We start from the raw sequence: 25,790 nt of genomic DNA on the forward strand, positions 1-25,790 counted from the left end.
TCCCTAATCCCTCTCTCCTCCCCTCCCTCAGGTCATGACTGCTCTATTCGTCTGTGGAACCTGGAAACTAAGACGTGTATCCAGGAGTTTACAGCTCACAGGAAGAAGAATGATGAGTCTATCCATGACGTGGCCTTCCACCCCTCTAAGGCCTACATCGCCTCCGCCGGGGCAGACGCTCTCGCCAAGGTGTTCGTATGACGAGGACCAATCAGCCCACAGACACAGCCTCCCAGCACCAGGGATCAATAGAGACACAGGAGGGGCGGGACCTTAAGAAACGGGCGTGTGAGGTTCCACGCAGACTTTCCCTCACACATATCACCTCTCACACTACTGGTTCCCTGTTTTGACTGGTGGATGATGCAGCCAATAGCCACTTCCAAGCCCCAGACTTCTAGGCCCGCCTCCAGGGGGATAGGGCCAGGGCTGTGGTTGGCTCAGAGGTCTGTTAGGGGAACTGCGATTGGGCACAAGACTTCCTCATCCCTGTGCAATCCAGGCAGGCCCCTTGGGTATGACCGGCCACAGAGACCCTCTTTCTTCGAATCCGGGGGCCAATGAACACCCACACAGACTGATACTATTGTCTTATGCTCTGTCTTCCCTTCACAGCTAGCGAGGGCGTTGAAGACAGACAGCTGTTTTTATAGTGTAGACTCCCTAGAGAAGGTGGAGCACCATGCCCTACCCCCTCCTCATGTCGTCATGCCCATTAACCAGAACTCCAAGCCCCCCCCCCCCCATTTCCCCAATCTGTAGGCCCAAACTTCTCCCCTCAGATCAGGGTAGACTGTCTGCTCCTTGGTCCCTCCTCTCCTTCTCCCTCCAAGTCAGACTTCTCCCCTCAGATCAGGGTAGACTGTCTGCTCCTTGGTCCCTCCTCTCCTTCTCCCTCCAAGTCAGACTTCTCCCCTCAGATCAGGGTAGACTGTCTGCTCCTTGGTTCCTCCTCTCCTTCTCCTCCAAGTCAGACTTCTCCCCTCAGATCAGGGTAGACTGTCTGCTCCTTGGTTCCTCCTCTCCTTCTCCTCCAAGTCAGACTTTTCCCCTCAGATCAGGGTAGACTGTCTGCTCCTTGGTCCCTCCTCTCCTTCTCCTCCAAGTCAGTTTCAGTGATGGAGATGCATCTCACTTTTCCCCTTCTGCTTCCAAGGCTGACTGCCCAGTCTCTGCCCACCCGCCAGCCAGCCAGTTTCTCTCTATGCTTTCCTTTTAAAAATACTTATTGAAAAATGTGCCTTTGCTTTAAAAAAAATAAATTAAAAAAATAAGGTCTTGAAACAAAAGTTAATTTACAGAGCATCTGTTTTTGCGTGGGGGGGCGAGGGGAGGGGGAGGGGGGGACAGAGTTGATAGGGAAAGGTTGTCACGATGGTGTCCATTTTAACAAAAAATATTGGATGTAGAATTTCAAATACTTATAATAAACAAAATATATATTAAGTCTTAAAACTGACTGTGCTGAAGTGAGTTTGAGTGCTCATTTTTTTTTAAATAAAAAGCATGGGTGGAAATAAGCCTCTGTTTGTTCTGTCTTGCCATTGACCATATAGGAGTTGAAAAGACTGCATTAACAGGTCTATGACCAGGGTAGAAGGGAATCGGGCCAAACCGGGCAGAGCTAATAGAGACGATCAAGTTAATATTTCCTATTTGTTAGAAGAATTCCTTGTTATAAAAACTGTACACTGCAACAACAACAAAAAGTTCAATTACAAATACATGTTTCCATAGTCAACCATCTGGTTCTACAATAGGAGGTTTAAGTATGTAGTAACAGATATCGGTTCATCTTTACAATACCGGCCTCTTGAGTTTGACCTGCAGTGTACTCAGTGGCCACTAAGTCTCAGAGTAGGGGGATAGCATCTCAAATGGCACCCTATTCCCTATATAGTGCACTACTTTTAGGGTCCTGGTCAAAAGTAGTGTACTAATATAGGGAATAGGGTGCCATTTTGAGATGCTATCCCCGAGAGCTGTATTTACAGTACAATATGTTATATTCCTACAACAAGCAACCCATTGTTAGTTCCACAAATCCATCCAAATATTCCGTGTAAACTTACAAGTTCAAATGAGCTATTTTCTCAGACTGTAACAGTCACTGGTTTGTATATGGAAGGTCTGTTCTCATTAAAACTGCTGTAAAAAAATGTTTTGTTTCTGTTCATGATTTTGAGAGAGAGATTTTACAAGCTGTGAGTTGAGAGAGAGATTTTACAAGCTGTGAGTTGAGAGAGAGATTTTACAAGCTGTGAGTTGAGAGAGAGATTTTACAAGCTGTGAGTTGAGAGAGAGATTTTACAAGCTGTGAGTTGAGAGAGAGATTTTACAAGCTGTGAGTTGAGAGAGAGATTTTACAAGCTGTGAGTTGAGAGAGAGATTTTACAAGCTGTGAGTTGAGAGAGAGATTTTACAAGCTGTGAGTTGAGAGAGAGATTTTACAAGCTGTGAGTTGAGAGAGAGATTTTACAAGCTGTGAGTTGAGAGAGAGATTTTACAAGCTGTGAGTTGAGAGAGAGATTTTACAAGCTGTGAGTTGAGAGAGAGATTTTACAAGCTGTGAGTTGAGAGAGAGATTTTACAAGCTATGAGTTGAGAGAGATTTTACAAGCTGTGAGTTGAGAGAGAGATTTTACAAGCTGTGAGTTGAGAGAGAGATTTTACAAGCTGTGAGTTGAGAGAGAGATTTTACAAGCTATGAGTTGAGAGAGATTTTACAAGCTGTGAGTTGAGAGAGAGATTTTACAAGCTGTGAGTTGAGAGAGACGGAGGACGACGTTTGATTCTGTCTGATTTTACAACGACGTGCTCGTTGTAGAGAAATTTTATGATTTTTCTTCCTGCAGTATTGTGTCTCCTCTAGTTCCTGTATCTTCCCCCCCCAAAAAATCCCAGTTGTTTTGGAGATCCTGTTTAGAGGATTTTCTTATTCCCTCAGGATTGGGGCTCCCGAGTGACGCAGCATCTCAGACAACCTGGTTCGAATCCAGGCTGTATCACAACCCGGCCGTGAATGGGAGTCCCGTAGGGGGAGGCGCACAATTGGCCCCAGCGTCGTCCGGGTTTGGCCCCAGCGTCGTCCGGGTTTGGCCCCAGCGTCGTCCGGGTTTGGCCCCAGCGTCGTCCGGGTTTGGCCCCAGCGTCGTCCGGGTTTGGCCCCAGCGTCGTCCGGGTTTGGCCCCAGCGTCGTCCGGGTTTGGCCCCAGCGTCGTCCGGGTTTGGCCCCAGCGTCGTCCGGGTTTGGCCCCAGCGTCGTCCGGGTTTGGCCCCAGCGTCGTCCGGGTTTGGCCCCAGCGTCGTCCGGGTTTGGCCCCAGCGTCATCCTGGTTTGGCCCGGTGTCGGCCATCATTGTAAATAAGAATTTGTTCTTAACTGACTTGCCTAGTTTAAATAAATAAAAAAATAAAAAATATTCCCAGAATCTTCCAACTGGGAATGTTGCAGTCTTTTCTCTTAGTGGTGTGTGTTGTATGTAATGTTGTATAGTATAGAACAGGAACGATAGTAGAGAGACAGCAGTCCAGTCCAAAACTATGATATATTACTAGAATCTAATATAGCTACACAAAATCAAATCAAATTGTATTTGTCACATACACATGGTTAGCAGATGTTAATGCGAGTGTAGCGAAATGCTTGTGCTTCTAGTTCCGACAATACAGTAATAACCAACGAGTAATCTAACCTAACAATTCCACAACTACTACCTTATACACACAAGTGTAAAGGGATAGAGAATATGTACATAAAGATATATGAATGAGTGATGGTACAGAACGGCATAGGCAAGATGCAGTAGATGGTATAGTGTACAGTCTATACATATGAGATGAGTAATGTAGGGTATATAAACATAAAGTGGCATAGTTTAAAGTGGCTAGTGATACATGTATTACATAAAGATGGCAAGATGCAGTAGATGATATAGAGTACAGTATATACATATACATATGAGATGAGTAATGTAGGGTATGTAAACATTATATTAAGTGGCATGTTTAAAGTGGCTAGTGATACACATGTATATAGATTTACTCTTAACATCGACCTCTTTCTGTCACTGAATAACATCACAACAATGTTTTATTTATTTTATTATAATTTTTATTAAAAATCGCATTTAGAATATTGGATCAAATATGTATTTTTTTGAAAATGACAAGCAAAAAGGCTTTTTAATATGCATATGTACAAAACAGGATAAAAAAAACTAAAAACGGGGAGGTTATATAAATACTCTGAACAAACCAATATCGACCGTGTGAACAAGAAGGAAGCAAAGCTGGGTTGTGTTCATTAGTCACCCAATGGATGAAAATGGACTGAAACAGGGAGAGACTACTTGAATCTGTCCAATAAGAAACTCATTTTCATTTTTTCCCTTGTTAAATGTTTTTTGCTACGATGTGCGCTAATGAATACGACCCTGGTTTAGTTTGTGAGGAACACTGTTAAGGTTAAAAGTATTAAAGTTTGATCTATTTATAGGTACAGTATCAGAGCTGGAGGAAAACTACTCTCTTGAAGCGTTTCTGTGACCATGTGACCATGTGTTCATGTGACCATGTGTTCATGTGACCATGTGTTCATCTGACCATGTGTTCATGTGTTCATGTGACCATATGACCATGTGTTCATGTGACCATGTGTTCATGTGACCATGTGACCATGTGTTCATGTGACCATGTGTTCATGTGACCATGTGTTCATGTGACCATGTGTTCATGTGACCATGTGTTCATGTGACCATGTGTTCATGTGACCATGTGTTCATGTGACCATGTGTTCATGTGACCATGTGTTCATTTTCCATAAATAAAGAGTGAACTGTTCAATTGTTTTGATTTAAAGACAGTTGTTAGGAGGCAGTTAGAGTTACCAAGTAAGACATGTTTTCTAATTGGAAATGCGAAAAGCTGCTAAAGATGTTACTTTCAGTTTTATACCCGCGCTTGTTAGCCGCTAACATGCTAAATCTTTAGTATGGCCCCTTCAGGTTTATACCCGCGCTTGTTAGCTGCTAACATGCTAAGTCAGAAGTATGGCCCCTTCAGTTTTTGTGGATTAAATGTTGTTATATGGCTTTCACTTCCAAAGTTATCAGTCAGCATGCATCAATAACAGCACAATGTCCTTACTATCAAATATCTCCTCTATAAAAGACCACACAGTATACACACACACATGGTCAAATTATAATGTGGAGACCATAATGTGGAGACCATAATGTGGAGACCATAATGTGGAGACCATAATGTGGAGACCATAATGTGGAGTAATTCCCATAATATGGAGACCATAATGTGGAGACCATAATATGAAGACCATAATGTGGAGACCATAATGTGGAGACCATAATGTGGAGACCATAATATGGAGACCATAATATGGAGACCATAATGTGGAGACCATAATATGGAGTAATTCCCATAATGTGGAGACCATAATATGGAGACCATAATATGAAGACCATAATGTGGAGACCATAATGTGGAGACCATAATGTGGAGACCATAATGTGGAGACCATAATATGGAGTAATTCCCATAATGTGAAGACCATAATATGGAGACCATAATGTGGAGACCATAATATGAAGACCATAATGTGGAGACCATAATGTGGAGACCATAATATGGAGACCATAATGTGGAGACCATAATGTGGAGACCATAATGTGGAGACCATAATATGAAGACCATAATATGGAGACTATAATGTGGAGACCATAATGTGGAGACCATAATATGAAGACCATAATGTGGAGACCATAATGTGGAGACCATAATATGAAGACCATAATATGGAGACCATAATGTGGAGACCATAATATGAAGACCATAATGTGAAGACCATAATGTGGAGACCATAATGTGGAGACCATAATGTGAAGACCATAATGTGAAGACCATAATGTGGAGACCATAATGTGGAGACCATAATATGGAGACCATAATGTGGAGACCATAATGTGGAGACCATAATGTGGAGACCATAATGTGGAGACCATAATATGGAGACCATAATGTGGAGACCATAATGTGGAGACCATAATATGAAGACCATAATGTGGAGACCATAATGTGGAGACCATAATATGAAGACCATAATATGGAGACCATAATGTGGAGTAATTCCCATAATGTGAAGACCATAATATGGAGACCATAATGTGGAGACCATAATATGGAGTAATTCCCATAATGTGAAGACCATAATGTGGAGACCATAATGTGAAGACCATAATATGGAGACCATAATGTGGAGACCATAATGTGGAGACCATAATATGAAGACCATAATGTGGAGACCATAATGTGGAGACCATAATGTGGAGACCATAATATGGAGACCATAATGTGGAGACCATAATATGGAGTAATTCCCATAATGTGGAGACCATAATATGGAGACCATAATATGAAGACCATAATGTGGAGACCATAATGTGGAGACCATAATGTGGAGACCATAATATGAAGACCATAATGTGGAGACCATAATGTGGAGACCATAATATGGAGTAATTCCCATAATGTGAAGACCATAATATGGAGACCATAATGTGGAGACCATAATATGAAGACCATAATGTGGAGACCATAATGTGGAGACCATAATATGAAGACCATAATGTGGAGACCATAATGTGGAGACCATAATGTGGAGACCATAATGTGGAGACCATAATATGAAGACCATAATGTGGAGACCATAATATGAAGACCATAATGTGGAGACCATAATGTGGAGACCATAATATGAAGACCATAATGTGGAGACCATAATGTGGAGACCATAATATGAAGACCATAATATGGAGACCATAATGTGGAGACCATAATATGAAGACCATAATGTGGAGACCATAATATGAAGACCATAATGTGGAGACCATAATGTGGAGACCATAATATGAAGACCATAATGTGGAGACCATAATGTGGAGACCATAATATGAAGACCATAATATGGAGACCATAATGTGGAGACCATAATATGGAGACCATAATGTGGAGACCATAATATGAAGACCATAATGTGGAGACCATAATGTGGAGACCATAATGTGGAGACCATAATGTGGAGACCATAATATGAAGACCATAATGTGGAGACCATAATATGAAGACCATAATATGGAGACCATAATGTGGAGACCATAATATGAAGACCATAATGTGAAGACCATAATGTGGAGACCATAATGTGGAGACCATAATGTGAAGACCATAATGTGAAGACCATAATGTGGAGACCATAATATGGAGTAATTCCCATAATGTGAAGACCATAATATGGAGACCATAATGTGGAGTAATTCCCATAATGTGAAGACCATAATATGGAGACCATAATGTGAAGACCATAATATGGAGACCATAATGTGGAGACCATAATATGGAGTAATTCCCATAATGTGAAGACCATAATGTGGAGACCATAATATGGAGTAATTCCCATAATGTGGAGACCATAATATGGAGTAATTCCCATAATGTGGAGACCATAATATGGAGTAATTCCCATAATGTGAAGACCATAATATGGAGTAATTCCCATAATGTGGAGACCATAATATGGAGTAATTCCCATAATGTGAAGACCATAATGTGGAGACCATAATATGGAGACCATAATATGGAGTAATTCCCATAATGTGGAGACCATAATATGGAGTAATTCCCATAATGTGGAGACCATAATATGGAGTAATTCCCATAATGTGGAGACCATAATATGGAGTAATTCCCATAATGTGGAGACCATAATATGGAGTAATTCCCATAATGTGGAGACCATAATATGGAGTAATTCCCATAATGTGAAGACCATAATGTGAAGACCATAATATGGAGACCATAATATGGAGTAATTCCCATAATATGGAGACCATAATATGAAGACCATAATGTGGAGACCATAATGTGGAGACCATAATGTGGAGACCATAATGTGGAGACCATAATATGAAGACCATAATGTGGAGACCATAATATGAAGACCATAATATGGAGACCATAATGTGGAGACCATAATATGAAGACCATAATGTGAAGACCATAATGTGGAGACCATAATGTGGAGACCATAATGTGGAGACCATAATGTGAAGACCATAATATGGAAACCATAATATGGAGTAATTCCCATAATGTGGAGACCATAATATGAAGACCATAATGTGGAGACCATAATGTGGAGACCATAATGTGGAGACCATAATGTGGAGACCATAATATGAAGACCATAATGTGGAGACCATAATATGAAGACCATAATATGGAGACCATAATGTGGAGACCATAATATGAAGACCATAATGTGAAGACCATAATGTGGAGACCATAATGTGGAGACCATAATGTGAAGACCATAATGTGAAGACCATAATGTGGAGACCATAATATGGAGTAATTCCCATAATGTGAAGACCATAATATGGAGACCATAATGTGGAGTAATTCCCATAATGTGAAGACCATAATATGGAGACCATAATGTGAAGACCATAATATGGAGACCATAATGTGGAGACCATAATATGGAGTAATTCCCATAATGTGAAGACCATAATGTGGAGACCATAATATGGAGTAATTCCCATAATGTGGAGACCATAATATGGAGTAATTCCCATAATGTGGAGACCATAATATGGAGTAATTCCCATAATGTGAAGACCATAATATGGAGTAATTCCCATAATGTGGAGACCATAATATGGAGTAATTCCCATAATGTGAAGACCATAATGTGGAGACCATAATATGGAGACCATAATATGGAGTAATTCCCATAATGTGGAGACCATAATATGGAGTAATTCCCATAATGTGGAGACCATAATATGGAGTAATTCCCATAATGTGAAGACCATAATGTGGAGACCATAATATGGAGACCATAATATGGAGTAATTCCCATAATGTGGAGACCATAATATGGAGTAATTCCCATAATGTGGAGACCATAATATGGAGTAATTCCCATAATGTGGAGACCATAATATGGAGTAATTCCCATAATGTGGAGACCATAATATGGAGTAATTCCCATAATGTGGAGACCATAATATGGAGTAATTCCCATAATGTGAAGACCATAATGTGGAGACCATAATATGGAGACCATAATATGGAGTAATTCCCATAATATGGAGACCATAATATGGAGACCATAATATGGAGACCATAATATGGAGTAATTCCCATAATGTGGAGACCATAATATGGAGACCATAATGTGGAGACCATAATATGGAGACCATAATGTGGAGACCATAATATGGAGTAATTCCCATAATGTGGAGACCATAATGTGGAGACCATAATGTGGAGACCATAATATGGAGACCATAATGTGGAGACCATAATGTGGAGACCATAATGTGGAGACCATAATGTGGAGACCATAATATGGAGACCATAATGTGGAGACCATAATGTGGAGTAATTCCCATAATGTGGAGACCATAATATGGAGTAATTCCCATAATGTGGAGACCATAATATGGAGACCATAATGTGGAGACCATAATGTGGTCTGATGACATCGGTCCTCTTCATAGATAATTGCAGTCTTATTCCTTTTCCAATCTCCCCTACTGTAAAGCACCATATTGTATTTCTGCACTGTGTTATTAGGCCGTAAGAGGAAGTGTTAAGCACCATGTCCCCATAAGGCTGTTACTCTGTAAGCACCATGTCCCCATACGACTATGTTACTCTGTAAGCACCATGTCCCCATACAACTATGTTACTCTGTAAGCACCATGTCCCCATACGACTATGTTACTCTGTAAGCACCATGTCCCCATACGACTATGTTACTCTGTAAGCACCATGTCCCCATAAGGCTGTTACTCTGTAAGCACCAGATTGTGTGGTGTGTTCAGCCAGAAGAAGTAGTCTAAGCATGCTTTATAGTTTTTCCTGTAAGCACCAGGGTTGGGCTCAATTCAAATTTAAGTCAGGAAGTGATTTGAATTTAACATAAAAAAAAAAAAAAAAAAAAACTTTAACAATTAGTAGTTTTATCCTTTTCAGTTTATTGAGAAGTTGAAAATAAAAGCACTTTTTGAAAATGATTACATTGGAATTTCAGTTTCCTTCCTGAATTGTCGGCCTTAGATTTGAATGGACCTCAACCCTGGTAATCACCACGTCCAGGTAATTTGAATGGACCTCAACCCTGGTAATCACCACGTCCAGGTAATTTGAATGGACCTCAACCCTGGTAACCACCACGTCCAGGTAATTTGAATGGACCTCAAACCTGGTAATCACCACGTCCAGGTAGTTGTACCTTTTGATCAGTTATGTTACATGATTAGGAGTGAGAACATTAAACACCCCCTTGTCCCTGACTGTTACTATAACACCAACAACAGTTGAGATCACATGGCCAAAGTTAAATCGTTGTGATCCAAAGCCTTCACAATTTAGATTTTTTAATTAAAAAAAAAAAATCAGGTTCGTATACCCACTGCCTTCTGCTTCAAATCAATAACCTCCCTTGGGAATTCAACTATTTCCAATTCAGCACCAACTTTTACAGCAGTTTTTCATTTGGTAACTTAGCGGTAATACATTTTGTAGAGACTCTGTCCTGTCTCCATGATAGTGCAGGACTATATGGACCTACTTAATTAGCTTATGGGGATCCTAATAAAATATCTAACCCCCTCCCTACTCCATCGGCAGCCCCTGTTTCAAAACTTTACAAATGTATCCTTTCTTGATATGTAAGCACAGATTTATAAGTATAGGTGTACGTAAGCAAGGTGGGCCTATGGCCCTAGGGGCCTTGTTCAAAAAGTAGTGCACTATATAGGGAATAAGGTGCCCTCCCTGTTCAGCTCAGTTGCGTGGCTGTGAGTTGAACTCCTGACAGATGTTATTGACCACCTTGGGGACGAACTTGTAGAGGCTGTCAAACTCATCTACGAAGTAGGAGTGCTCCTTGTCGGGGTCGGTGGCGATGTACTCCAGCTCGTCCTGCGCTGCCCAGGCGATGCCGATGGAGTACGCTATCACACCTGGAGAGAGAGAAGAGAGACGGGTAGTTAGAGACTGGACTAGTGATAAAGGAATTTAATTCCTATGTTTATCAACCAATTCAATTAAAACACTCTGCCCATACATAAGAATTTGTAAGATACTTAATCAGCATAAAATGGACAGATACCAGTCTTAAAATCAATCAATCAATAGCGTTTATTCTCGAGAGTACTGATCATAATACATTTTACATCAGGTTATATAATAAAGATGATGTCATAGGTTTTAATGTCCATCCTCCTCTCGGATACAATGGCAGTACAGTTAGCGTTCTCATTACTGTCTGCCACCTGTTAAACTATCTACAACCAACCCAAGGTCTTTCCCCTCCCTGGGTAGAGACATCATTCTAGCCTGTCTGAAGATAAACCCATTCTTTCTAACAAGGAACATATTACACTCAGCAGTATGATTATAATACGTTTCATTTAATACAGTAACGTCTAAGTCCAAATGTATACATATTTTAGTCATTTATTCATAAAAATCCCATAACAACGAGACTATAACAACTGGGTTAGATTAGACCGGGAGTGGGCCACATCGGGATTTCAGAAATCGACGGAGGGAAGCACATATGTTTTTTAACCGATTTGTTCGTAAAGATTTTGCCAGTCAGATAAAAGGCCAGTTATTTGAAAAAATATACAGTGCATTCTGAAAGTACTCAGAACCCTTGAATTTTTCCACATTTTGTTACAGCCTTATTCTAAAATTGATTACATCGTTTTTTTTTGTTATCCCCATAATGACAGAGCAAATATGTAAATGTAATTTCATTTTTTTTTTTTTTTTAATACAAGTATTTAGACCCTTTACTCAGTTCTTTGTTGAAGCGCCTTTGTCAGCGATTACAGCCTTGAGTCTTCTTGGGTATGATGCTACAAGCTTGGCACATCTGTATTTGGGCAGTTTCTCCCATTCTTCTTTGCAGATCTTCTCAAGCTCTGTCAGGTTTGATTGGTAGCGTTGCTGCACAGCTATTTTCAGGTCTCTCCAGAGATGTTCAATCGGCTTCAGGTCTGGGCTCTGGCTGGGCCAGAAGGATATTCAGAGACTTGTCCCGAAGCCACTCTTGAGTTGTCTTGGCTGTGTGCTTAGGGTCAAACCTTCGCCCCAGTCTGATGTCCTAAGTGCTCTGGAGCAGGTTTTCATCAAGGATCTCTCTGTACTTTGCTCCGTTCATCTTTCCCTCGATCCTAACTAGTCTCCCAGTCCCTGCCGCTGAAAAACATCCCCACAGCATGATGCTGCCACCACCATGCTTCATCATAGGGATGGTGCCAGGTTTCCTCCAGACGTGAAGCTTGGCATTCAGGCCAAAGAGTTCAATCTTGGTTTCATCAGACCAGAGACCAGAGAATCTTGTTTCTCATGGTCTGAGAGTCCTTTAGATGCCTTTTAGCAAACAAATTTTACTGAGGAGTGGCTTCCATCTGGCCACTCTACCATAAAGGACTGATTGGTGCTGCAGAGAGAGTTGTCCTTCTGGAAGGTTCTCCCTTCTCCACAGATTTACTCTGTCTGAGAGACCATCGGGTTCTGGTCACCTCCCTGACCAGGGCCCTTGTCTTGATGGTTCCAAACTTCTAACATTTAAGAATGACTGTATTCTTGGGGACCTTTAATGCTGCAGACATTTTTTGGTACCCTTCCCCAGATCTGTGCCTCGACACAATCCTGAGTTCAGAGTTCTACAGAGAATTCATTTGACCTCATGGCTTGGCTTTTGCTCTGACATGTACTGTCAACTGTGGGACCTTATATAGACAGGTGTGTGCCTTTCCAAATCATGTCCAATCAATTGAATTTACCACAGGTGGACTCCAATCAAGTTGTAGAAACATCAAGGATGATCAATGGTAACATGATGCAATTTGAGCTCAATTTCGAGACTCATAGCAAAGGGTCTGAATACTTATGTAAATCATTTGCTAAAAACCTGTTTTCACTTAGCTTAGAAACAAGCCACACACACTACATGACCAAAAGTATGTGGACACCTGCTCGTCAAACATCTCATTCCAAAATCATGGACATTAATATGGAGTTGGTCCCCCCTTTGCTGCTATAACAGCCTCCACTCTTCTGGGAAGGTTTTCCACTAGATGTTAGAACATTGCTGCTATAACAGCCTCCACTCTTCTTGGAAGGCTTTCCACTAGATGTTGGAACATTGCTGCTGTAACAGCCTCCAATCTTCTGAGAAGGCTTTCCACCAGATGTTGGAACATTGCTGCTATAACAGCCTCCACTCTTCTGGGAAGGCTTTCCACCAGATCTTGGAACATTGCTGCTATAACAGCCTCCACTCTTCTGGGAAGGCTTTCCACTAGATGTTGGAACATTGCTGCTATAACACCCTCCACTCTTCTGGGAAGGCTTTCCACTAGATGTTGGAACATTGCTGCGAGGACTTGCTTCCATTCAGCCACGAGAGCATTAGTGAGGTCAGGCACTGATGTTGGGTGATTAGGCCTGGCTCGCAGTCGGCGTTCCAATTCATCCCGAAGGTGTTCGATGGGGTTGAGGTCAGAGCTCTGTGCAGGCCAGTCAAGTTCTTCCACACCGATCTCAACAAACCATTTCTGTGTGGACCTCACTTTGTGCACTGAGGAACCAGTGAGGAACCATGAAAAACAGCCCCAGACCATTATTCCTCCTCCACCAAACTTTACAGTTGGCACTATGGATTGGTGCAGGTAGTGTTCTCCTGCCATCCACAAAAGCCAGATTCGTCCGTCGGGCTGCCAGAGGGTGAAGCGTGATTCATCACTCCAGGATACTCGTTTCCACTGCTCCAGAGTCCGATGGCGGCGGGCGTTACACCACTCCAGCTGACGCTTGGCATGTGCATGGTGATCTTAGGCTTGTGTGTGGTTGCTTTGCCATGGAAACCCATTTCATGAAGCTTCCGACTAACAGTTCTTGTGCCGACATTGCATCCAGAGGCATTTTTTTAAACTCTGTTGTGAGGGTTACAACCGAGGACAGACGATTTTTATGCGCTACGTGCATCAGCACTTAGCTGTCCCATTCTGTGAGCTTGTGTGGTCTACCACTTCGCAGCTGAGCCGTTGTTGCTCCTAGAGGTTTCCACTTCACAATAACATCACTTACAGTTGACCGGGGAAGCTGTAGCAGGGCAGATATTTGACAAACTGACTTGTTGGAATGGTGGCATCCTATGACGGTGCCACGTTGAAAGTCACTAAGCTCTTCAGTAAGGCCATTCTACTGCCAATGTTTGTCTATGGAGATTGCATGGCTGTGTGCTCAATTCAATGCACCTGACAGCAACGGGTGTGGCTGAAATAGCCGAGTCCACTAATTTGATGGGGTGTCCACATACCTTTTGTATATAGTGTATCTGTGACCAACATATGTATATCTGTATTCCCAGTCATGTGAAATCCATAGATTAGGGCCTAATGAATTTATTTCAATTAACTGATTTCCTTATATGAGTTGTAACTCTTTGGAATTGTTGCGTGTTGCAGTTATATTTTTGTTCAGTATAGTTTTCATTCATTTCATTTCATCTTGGTTTCACACCAACGTAGCTTTCATTACATTTCAACTTGGTTTCACACCAACTTAGCTTTCATTACATTTCAATTCGGTTTCACTCCAATTTAGCTTTCATTACATTTCAACTTGGTTTCACACCAACTTAGCTTTCATTGCATTTCAATTTGGTTTCACACCAACTTAGCTTTCATTACATTTCAATTTGGTTTCACACCAATTTAGCTTTCATTACATTTCAATTTGGTTTCACACCAACTTAGCTTTCATTACATTTCAATTTGGTTTCACACCAATTTAGCTTTCATTACATTTCAACTTGGTTTCACACCAACTTAGCTTTCATTGCATTTCAATTTGGTTTCACACCAACTTAGCTTTCATTACATTTCAATTTGGTTTCACACCAATTTAGCTTTCATTACATTTCAATTTGGTTTCACACCAACTTAGCTTTCATTACATTTCAATTTGGTTTCACACCAATTTAGCTTTCATTACATTTCAACTTGGTTTCACACCATCGTAGCTTTAATTAGTTTCCCATATGAAGAAATAATAAAATAGCAATCCAAAATTATCCACCAGTATGATGCTAAATTACCTTCATATCGAGATGCTTTTTCTTAAAGAGGAGCTTTCCCCCCCCATTGGCCAGATTTTCAAACCACACCAATCAACCTCTAACCTCTGACCCCTCACCTTGGCGATGGACGGCCAACGCTGGAGCTCTGACATCATCGTAGCTCCTCCCGTCAGTGATAACGATCATGATCTTGCGTTTGTTGGGTTTGGACTTGCTGAACAGCTGCTCTGCTGCGTAGGTGATAGCCGCTCCAGTACTGGTCCCGCCGCTCCAGTAATTAATCCTCTTTATGGCATTAAGCAGATCAGCCTTGTTGTTGTGTTGCCCGAAGGCAAACTCCAGCCGTTGTTCGTACGTATACTGCACTGCGCCGACTCGTGTGTCCGTGTCCGATATCTCAAACTCCCGCGTGATGTTAGCGACGAACTGCAGGACGGTCCGGAAGTTCCCGGTGCCCACGGAGCTGGATCCGTCGATGACGAAGGCGATGTCGTTAGCGTTGAGGCAGGTCTTGCTGCAGACGAGACGGTCGGTGTCGCACACTCGCTTGACGAGGGGTTGGACTGCCTTCCGCAGGGCGAACCAGCTCGACACGGGTAGGGAGTAAAAACCGTTGGTTCGACACACCGCCTGTTGAGAGAAGATGAGGTGGTTAGGAAGGGTTTCATGAAGAGACAGGGCTCAAATTGTGAGGGAATTGTAAGCAGATGTACATGTTGCATAGCCAGGGGTGAATTGGAAGCAGCTGTGTGTGTTAACATAGCCAGGGGTGACCATCGTCTCTATATACCTTGTCCACAAAATTCGGCTCCACCACATTCTGCTTCTCGTTCTCATCGGGTCCCTCGATGGTCACAAAGAAGATGTTGATACCAGACTCTCTGGCCTGGCGTGATGCCTCCTCTACCTTGTCGGTGGGCCAGCCGTCTACCAGAACCACAGCCACGTTGGGCGCTCCGCCCCGGTTACCATTGGCGTCGCTGAAGTAATGTTTGTTGATATAGGAGAGGGCCTTCCCTAGAAGAACACCAGGGTGCAGCAGAGCACTTAACAGACAAACAGCTGAAGTAATGTTTGTTGATATAGCAGAGGGCCTTCCCTAGAAGAACACCAGGGGGCAGCAGAGCACTTAACAGACAAACAGCTGAAGTAATGTTTGTTGATATAGCAGAGGGCCTTCCCTAGAAGAACACCAGGGGGCAGCAGAGCACTTAACAGACAAACAGCTGAAGTAATGTTTGTTGATATAGCAGAGGGTCTTCCCTAGAAGAACACCAGGGAGCAGCAGAGAAGCAAGCAGGCAGACAGACAGCTGAAATACACTACAATGATCAAAAGTATGTGGACACCTGCTCGTCAAACATCTCATTCCAAAATCATTAATATGGAGTTGGTCCCCCCTTTTTTGCTGCTATAACAGCTTTCAGTCTTCTGGGAAGGCTTTCCACTAGAAGTTAGAACATTGCTGCGGGGACTTGCTTCTATTCTGCCACGAGCATTAGTGAGGTCAGGCACTGATGTTGAGTGGTTAGGCCTGGCTCACAGTCGGCGTTTCAATTCACTCCCAAAGGTGTTTGATGGGGTTGAGGTCAGGGCTCTGTGCAGGCCAGTCAAGTTCTTCCACACGGATCTCAACAAACCATTTCTGTTTGGAGCTCGCTTTGTGTACGGGAGCATTGTCATGCTGAAACAGGAAAGGGCCTTCCCCAAACTGTTGTCACAAAGTTGGAAGCACAGAATTGCCTAGAATTGTCATTGTATGCTGTAGCATTAAGATTTCCCTTCACTGGAACTAAGGGGCCCGAACCATGAAAAACAGCCCCAGACCATTATTCCTCCTCCACCAAACTTTACAGTTGGCACTACGCATTGGTGCAGGTAGCGTTCTCCTGGCATCTGACAAACCCAGATTCATCCATCGGACTGCCAGCTGGTGAAATGTGATTCATCACTCCAGAGAACACTGCTCTAGAGTCCAATGTCAGAGAGCTTTACACCACTCCAGCCGACGCTTGGCATTGCGCATGGTGATTTTAAGATTGTGTGCTGTTGCTCGGCCACGGAAACCCATTTCATGAAACTCCCGACTAACAGTTATTGTGCTGACGTTGCTTCCAGAGGCAGTTTGGAGCTCTGTAGTGAGGGTTACAACTGAGGACAGATTATTTTTATGTGCTTCAGCACTCGGCGGTCCCGTTCTGTGGGCTTGTGTGGCCTACCACTTTGCAGCTGAGCCGTTGTTGCTCCTAGACGTTTCCACAATAACAGCACTTACAGTTGACCGGGGGGCAGCTCTAGCAGGGCAGAAATGTGACAAACTGACTTGTTGGAAAAGTGGCATCCTATGACGGTGCCACGTTGAAAGTCACTGAGCTCTTCTGTAAGGCCATTCTACTGCCAATGCTTGTCTATGGAGATTGCATGGCTGGCTGTGTGGTCGATTTTATACACCTGTCAGCAATGTGTGTGGCTGAAATAGCCGAATCCACAAATTTTAAGGGGTGTCCACATACTTATGTGTATATATAGCGTACAGGAGAGGGTCTTCCCTAGGAGTACAGCAGGGGGCAGCAGAGAGGTGGTTAATACAGACAGAGATATCAAACACACAATACGTTTCTGTAAACACATGCACACAACGGAGCCCATTTTAAAATGGAATGTTTTTGTTCAAAACTGCCTCCCACTAAGTGTTCTAATCTAAGAAGTGGTAGGTACACCTGTTACCAGTAGCCCATTTCTTTATTTAACCAGGTAAGTTGACTGAGAAGACGTGATATTACAGTATCTGTTTAGAAAAGGCAGAAGCGGTTGATCATCTTGTCATTGTTGGTGGTCCGTACTCTCTTGGCCAGGGGTTTCACATGGAAAAACATGGCAATCTCAATGTGACTTCCCTGGTTAAGTAAAGGATACATAACTACCGTAAAGTAGGAACATCTGTGATGTATAATGTGAAGATATATGTTACTGATGAGAACGGAGACAAATGCAACAGCTAACTGGCACACTGATTAGAGGGGGGGGGGGTTATATTCTGTAAACACACACAACCCTATTTGTATCCAACTGCAATGTTTAGCAGAGTCACAAAGACCGCACGAGGCATCAAATGAAAGGAAACCATCGCTTCCTGACAGTAGTCTGACCCCTAGCCAGTCAATGCTGGTACAACCAAATGCCTTTTGTCAGGAGGCCAGGAGTTAAACCCTGTTATTTAACTCGCAGTGTCTAGGGTCGGATTTAGATTTAACTACAGTCTCTCGGGGCATGTGAAAATATGGTCAAGATTTTGTGAAACAAGCGATAATTGTGTCCCTTTTTCCACTTTCGCACTTAAGTGTGCGGTCTTGTGGCCATGGTGCCTTCTGGCTTTGCTGTAAACTCCTAGAAAAAGGATAACAGTTTTTGGTTCCAGGTAGAACCCTTTTGGGTTCCATGTAGAACCCTTCTACCCAGAACCTAAAAGGGTTCTTTGGATGTCCCCATAGGATTACAGTTTTTGGTTCCAGGTAGAACCATTTTGGGTTCCATGTAGAACCCTTCTACCCAGAACCAAAAAGGGTTCTCCTATGGGCACAGTCAAAGAACCCTTTTAGGTTCTAGATATTTTATTTATTTGTTTATTTCACCTTTATTTAACCAGGTAGGCTAGTTGAGAACAAGTTCTCATTTACAACTGCGACCTGGCCAAGAATAAAGCAAAGCAGTTCGACACATACAACAACACAGAGTTACACATGGAATAAACAAACATACAGTCAATAATACAATCGAAAAAGTCTATATACAGTGTGTGGAAATGAGGTAGGGTAAGGGAGGTAAGGCAATAAATAGGCCATAGTGGCAAAATAATTACAATATACCAATTAAACACTGGAGTGATGGATGTGCAGAAGATGAGTGTGCAAGTAGAGATACTGGGGTGCAAAGGAGCAAGATAAATAACAGTATGGGGATGAGGTAGTTGAATGGGCTATTTACAGATGGGCTATGTACAGGTGCAGTGATCTGTGAGCTGCTCTGACAGCTGATGCTTAAAGCTAGTGAGGGAGAGATGAGTCTCCAGCTTCAGTGATTTTTGCAGTTCGTTCCAGTCATTGGCAGCAGAGAACTGTAAGGAGGCACCTTTCTAAGAGTGTAGACTAGGTCAGAGGTTCCCAATTTTATTTTAAAAACTTTTTTTTAAGGAACTCAGTCCAGCTTTAAACTTCCTCTTGAAAGTTGTCGGTAGTAGAACACACAAGGCGGGATGTTCCCCAATGTTGGAATCCCTGGGCTAGGTCACTGTAAAGGCTGGCTCTGCTCTTTACTAAATATCTTATACCTGTATGTTGTTCCCCAATGTTGGAATCCCTGGGCTAGGTCACTGTAAAGGCTGGCTCTGCTCTTTACTAAATATCTTATACCTGTATGTTGTTCCCCAATGTTGGAATCCCTGGGCTAGGTCACTGTAAAGGCTGGCTCTGCTCTTTACTAAATATCTTATACCTGTATGTTGTTCTGTCATTGATTGTTATGTCCGTGTGTACTATTTTATATATTCTTTTAATGATTTTGGTACAATACAGGTTTTTACTCATTCATTCACCAACTCACCCACGTTGGACAGCCCTCCCTTCTGTGTGATCTTGTCTACGGCAGGTTTCAGCTCTCTGGAGTTTGTATAGGCCTTCAGACTGAACTCTGTCACCGGATCGTCTCTGTAGCGATAATAACGACAATAACAACAACATGCATTTGAGAAAGGAAGGAACGAGAAAGAGAAAGGACGAGAAGAGGAAGAAACAGATTGAGGCAGAAAGAGGAGGAGGGCAGAAAGAGGAGGAGGATAGAGAGAGGAGGAGGGCAGAGAGAGGAGGAGGGCAGAGAGAGGAGGCGGGCAGAGAGAGGAGGCGGGCAGAGAGAGGAGGAGAGGGCAGAGAGAGGAGGAGAGGGCAGAGAGAGGAGGAGGACAGAGAGAGGAGGAGAGGGCAGAAAGAGGAGGAGGGCAGAAAGAGGAGGAGAGGGCAGAGAGAGGAGGAGAGGGCAGAGAGAGGAGGAGAGGGCAGAGAGAGGAGGAGGGCAGAGAGAGGAGGAGGGCAGAGAGAGGAGGAGAGGGCAGAGAGAGGAGGAGAGGGCAAAGAGAGGAGGAGAGGGCAGAGAGAGGAGGAGAGGGCAGAGAGAGGAGGAGAGGGCAGAGAGAGGAGGAGAGGGCAGAGAGAGGAGAGGGCAGAGAGAGGAGGAGAGGGCAGAGAGAGGAGGAGAGGGCAGAGAGAGGAGGAGAGGGCAGAAAGAGGAGGAGGGCAGAAAGAGGAGGAGGGCAGAAAGAGGAGGAGGGCAGAAAGAGGAGGAGAGGGCAGAGAGAGGAGGAGAGGGCAAAGAGAGGAGGAGAGGGCAGAGAGAGGAGGAGAGGGCAGAGAGAGGAGGAGAGGGCAGAGAGAGGAGGAGAGGGCAGAGAGAGGAGGAGAGGGCAAAGAGAGGAGGAGAGGGCAAAGAGAGGAGGAGAGGGCAGAGAGAGGAGGAGAGGGCAGAGAGAGGAGGAGAGGGCAGAGAGAGGAGGAGAGGGCAGAGAGAGGAGGAGAGGGCAGAGAGAGGAGGAGAGGGCAGAGAGAGGAGGAGAGGGCAGAGAGAGGAGGAGAGGGCAGAGAGAGGAGGAGGAGGGCAGAAAGAGGAGGGCAGAAAGAGGAGAGGGCAGAGAGAGGAGGAGAGGGCAGAGAGAGGAGGAGAGGGCAGAGAGAGGAGGAGAGGGCAGAGAGAGGAGGGCAGAGAGAGGAGGAGGACAGAAAGAGGAGGGGGCAGAGAGAGGAGGAGGGCAGAGAGAGGAGAGGGCAGAGAGAGGAGGAGAGGGCAGAGAGAGGAGGAGAGGGCAGAGAGAGGAGGAGAGGGCAGAGAGAGGAGGAGAGGGCAGAGAGAGGAGGAGAAGGGCAGAGAGAGGAGGAGAAGGGCAGAGAGAGGAGGAGAAGGGCAGAGAGAGGAGGAGAAGGGCAGAGAGAGGAGGAGAGGGCAGAGAGAGGAGGAGGAGGGCAGAGAGAGGAGGAGGAGGGCAGAGAGAGGAGGAGGAGGGCAGAGAGAGGAGGAGGAGGGCAGAGAGAGGAGGAGAGGGCAGAAGGAGGAGAGAACCTAAGAGAATGCCATACCCACTGGGCACACTGGTTGAACCAACGTGGAATAGACATTGAATTGACGTCTGCGCCCGGTGGGTAGCCACAGGTTCAGTGAGGTTAGATTACCCCATAGACTTACCTGTCAGGTCCATAATTATTGACACCCTTGATAAAGACTGGATCAAATAAATGATACAAATACTGAGCTGTGCTGTATGTGTGTGTAACCTTCATTTAACTAGGCAAGTCCGTTAAGAACAAATTCGTATTTACAACGACGCCCTACGCCGGCCAAACCCGGACGACACTGGGCCAATTGTGTGCCGCCCTACGGGCCGCCCAATCACGGCCGGATGTATGCATTTTTTTGGTGTAGAAAATTATATTTTATACTAATACAATTGCTCAGAGAAAAAGATTTTGTTCAACAAGTAATATTTTTTTTCCTTTCTTAAAATGATAGGGGTCAAAAATGATTGGCACCCCTGTTTTCAATACCTTTCAATAACTCCCTTTGCAAGGATAATGGCACTGAGCCTTTTTCTAAAAGGTTTTATGAGAATCTAGATCACATTGGAATGGATGTTAGACCAGTCCTCCATACAGAATCCTTCCAGAGATCCTTGATATCCTTCCTCTGTTCTTATGGACTGTCCTCTTAAATTCAAACCACAGGTTTTCAGTGGGTTTACTTACCCGTATTGGATGGTATATATATTTAAGGGTTTCTTACCCGTATTGGATGGTATATATATTTAGGGGTTTCTTACCCGTATTGGATGGTATATATATTTAGGGGTTTCTTACCCGTATTGGATGGTATATATATTTAGGGGTTTCTTACCCGTATTGGATGGTATATATATTTAAGAGTTTCTTACCCGTATTGGATGGTATATATATTTAGGGGTTTCTTACCCGTATTGGATGGTATATATATTTAGGGGTTTCTTACCCGTATTGGATGGTATATATATTTAGGGGTTTCTTACCCGTATTGGATGGTATATATATTTAGGGTTTACTTACCCGTATTGGATGGTATATATATTTAGGGGTTTCTTACCCGTATTGGATGGTATATATATTTAGGGGTTTCTTACCCGTATTGGATGGTATATATATTTAGGGGTTTCTTACCCGTATTGGATGGTATATATATTTAGGGGTTTCTTACCCGTATTGGATGGTATATATATTTAGGGGTTTCTTACCCGTATTGGATGGTATATATATTTAGGGGTTTCTTACCCGTATTGGATGGTATATATATTTAGGGGTTACTCACCCCTATTGGATGGTATATATATTTAGGGGTTTCTTACCCGTATTGGATGGTATATATATTTAGGGGTTTCTTACCCGTATTGGATGGTATATATATTTAGGGGTTTCTTACCCGTATTGGATGGTATATATATTTAGGGGTTTCTTACCCGTATTGGATGGTATATATATTTAGGGGTTTCTTACCCGTATTGGATGGTATATATATTTAGGGGTTTCTTACCAGTATTGGATGGTATATATATTTAGGGGTTTCTTACCCGTATTGGATGGTATATATATTTAGGGGTTTCTTACCCGTATTGGATGGTATATATATTTAAGGGTTTCTTACCCGTATTGGATGGTATATATATTTAGGGGTTTCTTACCCGTATTGGATGGTATATATATTTAGGGGTTTCTTACCCGTATTGGATGGTATATATATTTAGGGGTTTCTTACCCGTATTGGATGGTATATATATTTAAGGGTTTCTTACCCGTATTGGATGGTATATATATTTAGGGGTTTCTTACCCGTATTGGATGGTATATATATTTAGGGGTTACTTACCCGTATTGGATGGTATATATATTTAGGGGTTTCTTACCCGTATTGGATGGTATATATATTTAGGGGTTTCTTACCCGTATTGGATGGTATATATATTTAGGGTTTACTTACCCGTATTGGATGGTATATATATTTAGGGGTTTCTTACCCGTATTGGATGGTATATATATTTAGGGGTTTCTTACCCGTATTGGATGGTATATATATTTAGGGGTTTCTTACCCGTATTGGATGGTATATATATTTAGGGGTTTCTTACCCGTATTGGATGGTATATATATTTAGGGGTTTCTTACCCGTATTGGATGGTATATATATTTAGGGGTTTCTTACCCGTATTGGATGGTATATATATTTAGGGGTTACTCACCCCTATTGGATGGTATATATATTTAGGGGTTTCTTACCCGTATTGGATGGTATATATATTTAGGGGTTTCTTACCCGTATTGGATGGTATATATATTTAGGGGTTTCTTACCCGTATTGGATGGTATATATATTTAGGGGTTTCTTACCCGTATTGGATGGTATATATATTTAGGGGTTTCTTACCCGTATTGGATGGTATATATATTTAGGGGTTTCTTACCCGTATTGGATGGTATATATATTTAGGGGTTTCTTACCCGTATTGGATGGTATATATATTTAGGGGTTTCTTACCCGTATTGGATGGTATATATATTTAGGGGTTTCTTACCCGTATTGGATGGTATATATATTTAGGGGTTTCTTACCCGTATTGGATGGTATATATATTTAGGGGTTACTCACCCCTATTGGATGGTATATATATTTAGGGGTTTCTTACCCGTATTGGATGGTATATATATTTAGGGGTTTCTTACCCGTATTGGATGGTATATATATTTAGGGGTTTCTTACCCGTATTGGATGGTATATATATTTAGGGGTTTCTTACCCGTATTGGATGGTATATATATTTAGGGGTTTCTTACCCGTATTGGATGGTATATATATTTAGGGGTTTCTTACCCGTATTGGATGGTATATATATTTAGGGGTTACTTACCCGTATTGGATGGTATATATATTTAGGGGTTTCTTACCCGTATTGGATGGTATATATATTTAGGGGTTTCTTACCCGTATTGGATGGTATATATATTTAGGGGTTTCTTACCCGTATTGGATGGTATATATATTTAGGGGTTTCTTACCCGTATTGGATGGTATATATATTTAGGGGTTTCTTACCCGTATTGGATGGTATATATATTTAGGGGTTTCTTACCCGTATTGGATGGTATATATATTTAGGGGTTTCTTACCCGTATTGGATGGTATATATATTTAGGGGTTTCTTACCCGTATTGGATGGTATATATATTTAGGGGTTTCTTACCCGTATTGGATGGTATATATATTTAGGGGTTTCTTACCCGTATTGGATGGTATATATATTTAGGGGTTTCTTACCCGTATTGGATGGTATATATATTTAGGGGTTTCTTACCCGTATTGGATGGTATATATATTTAGGGGTTTCTTACCCGTATTGGATGGTATATATATTTAGGGGTTTCTTACCCGTATTGGATGGTATATATATTTAGGGGTTTCTTACCCGTATTGGATGGTATATATATTTAGGGGTTTCTTACCCGTATTGGATGGTATATATATTTAGGGGTTTCTTACCCGTATTGGATGGTATATATATTTAGGGGTTTCTTACCCGTATTGGATGGTATATATATTTAGGGGTTTCTTACCCGTATTGGATGGTATATATATTTAGGGGTTACTTACCCGTATTGGATGGTATATATATTTAGGGGTTTCTTACCCGTATTGGATGGTATATATATTTAGGGGTTTCTTACCCGTATTGGATGGTATATATATTTAGGGGTTTCTTACCCGTATTGGATGGTATATATATTTAGGGGTTTCTTACCCGTATTGGATGGTATATATATTTAGGGGTTTCTTACCCGTATTGGATGGTATATATATTTAGGGGTTTCTTACCCGTATTGGATGGTATATATATTTAGGGGTTTCTTACCCGTATTGGATGGTATATATATTTAGGGGTTTCTTACCCGTATTGGATGGTATATATATTTAGGGGTTTCTTACCCGTATTGGATGGTATATATATTTAGGGGTTTCTTACCCGTATTGGATGGTATATATATTTAGGGGTTTCTTACCCGTATTGGATGGTATATATATTTAGGGGTTTCTTACCCGTATTGGATGGTATATATATTTAGGGGTTTCTTACCCGTATTGGATGGTATATATATTTAGGGGTTTCTTACCCGTATTGGATGGTATATATATTTAGGGGTTTCTTACCCGTATTGGATGGTATATATATTTAGGGGTTTCTTACCCGTATTGGATGGTATATATATTTAGGGGTTTCTTACCCGTATTGGATGGTATATATATTTAGGGGTTTCTTACCCGTATTGGATGGTATATATATTTAGGGGTTTCTTACCCGTATTGGATGGTATATATATTTAGGGGTTTCTTACCCGTATTGGATGGTATATATATTTAGGGGTTTCTTACCCGTATTGGATGGTATATATATTTAGGGGTTACTTACCCGTATTGGATGGTATATATATTTAGGGGTTTCTTACCCGTATTGGATGGTATATATATTTAGGGGTTTCTTACCCGTATTGGA

General features: G+C 42.3%; 3 protein-coding genes across 5 annotated transcripts in view; 2 read left to right on the forward strand and 1 right to left on the reverse strand.

Moving 5' to 3' along the window:
- Positions 1-1,521, forward strand: part of LOC129865722 (striatin-like) — a 93,046-nt gene extending 91,525 nt beyond the window's left edge. Inside the window, exon 17 of the mRNA XM_055938727.1 lies at positions 32-1,521. Coding sequence (XP_055794702.1) covers positions 32-201 — 170 coding nt within the window. The 3' untranslated portion in view covers positions 202-1,521. The remainder of the gene's footprint in view (positions 1-31) is intronic.
- Positions 1-25,790, forward strand: part of heatr5b (HEAT repeat containing 5B) — a 364,356-nt gene that overhangs the window by 207,346 nt on the left and 131,220 nt on the right. The window lies entirely within an intron of this gene.
- Positions 9,318-25,790, reverse strand: part of vit (vitrin) — a 145,827-nt gene continuing 129,354 nt past the window's right edge. For all 3 annotated transcript variants that reach the window (XM_055938611.1, XM_055938534.1, XM_055938455.1), the window contains 4 exons: positions 19,787-19,890; positions 15,978-16,204; positions 15,304-15,817; positions 9,318-11,051 (listed from right to left, as the gene is read on the reverse strand). In XM_055938611.1, the coding sequence (XP_055794586.1) occupies positions 10,873-11,051; positions 15,304-15,817; positions 15,978-16,204; positions 19,787-19,890 (1,024 nt within the window). In that variant the 3' untranslated portion in view covers positions 9,318-10,872. The remainder of the gene's footprint in view (positions 11,052-15,303; positions 15,818-15,977; positions 16,205-19,786; positions 19,891-25,790) is intronic.

Source organism: Salvelinus fontinalis, chromosome 1 (assembly GCF_029448725.1).
Source record: "Salvelinus fontinalis isolate EN_2023a chromosome 1, ASM2944872v1, whole genome shotgun sequence".
Taxonomy (NCBI): Eukaryota; Metazoa; Chordata; class Actinopteri; order Salmoniformes; family Salmonidae; genus Salvelinus; species Salvelinus fontinalis.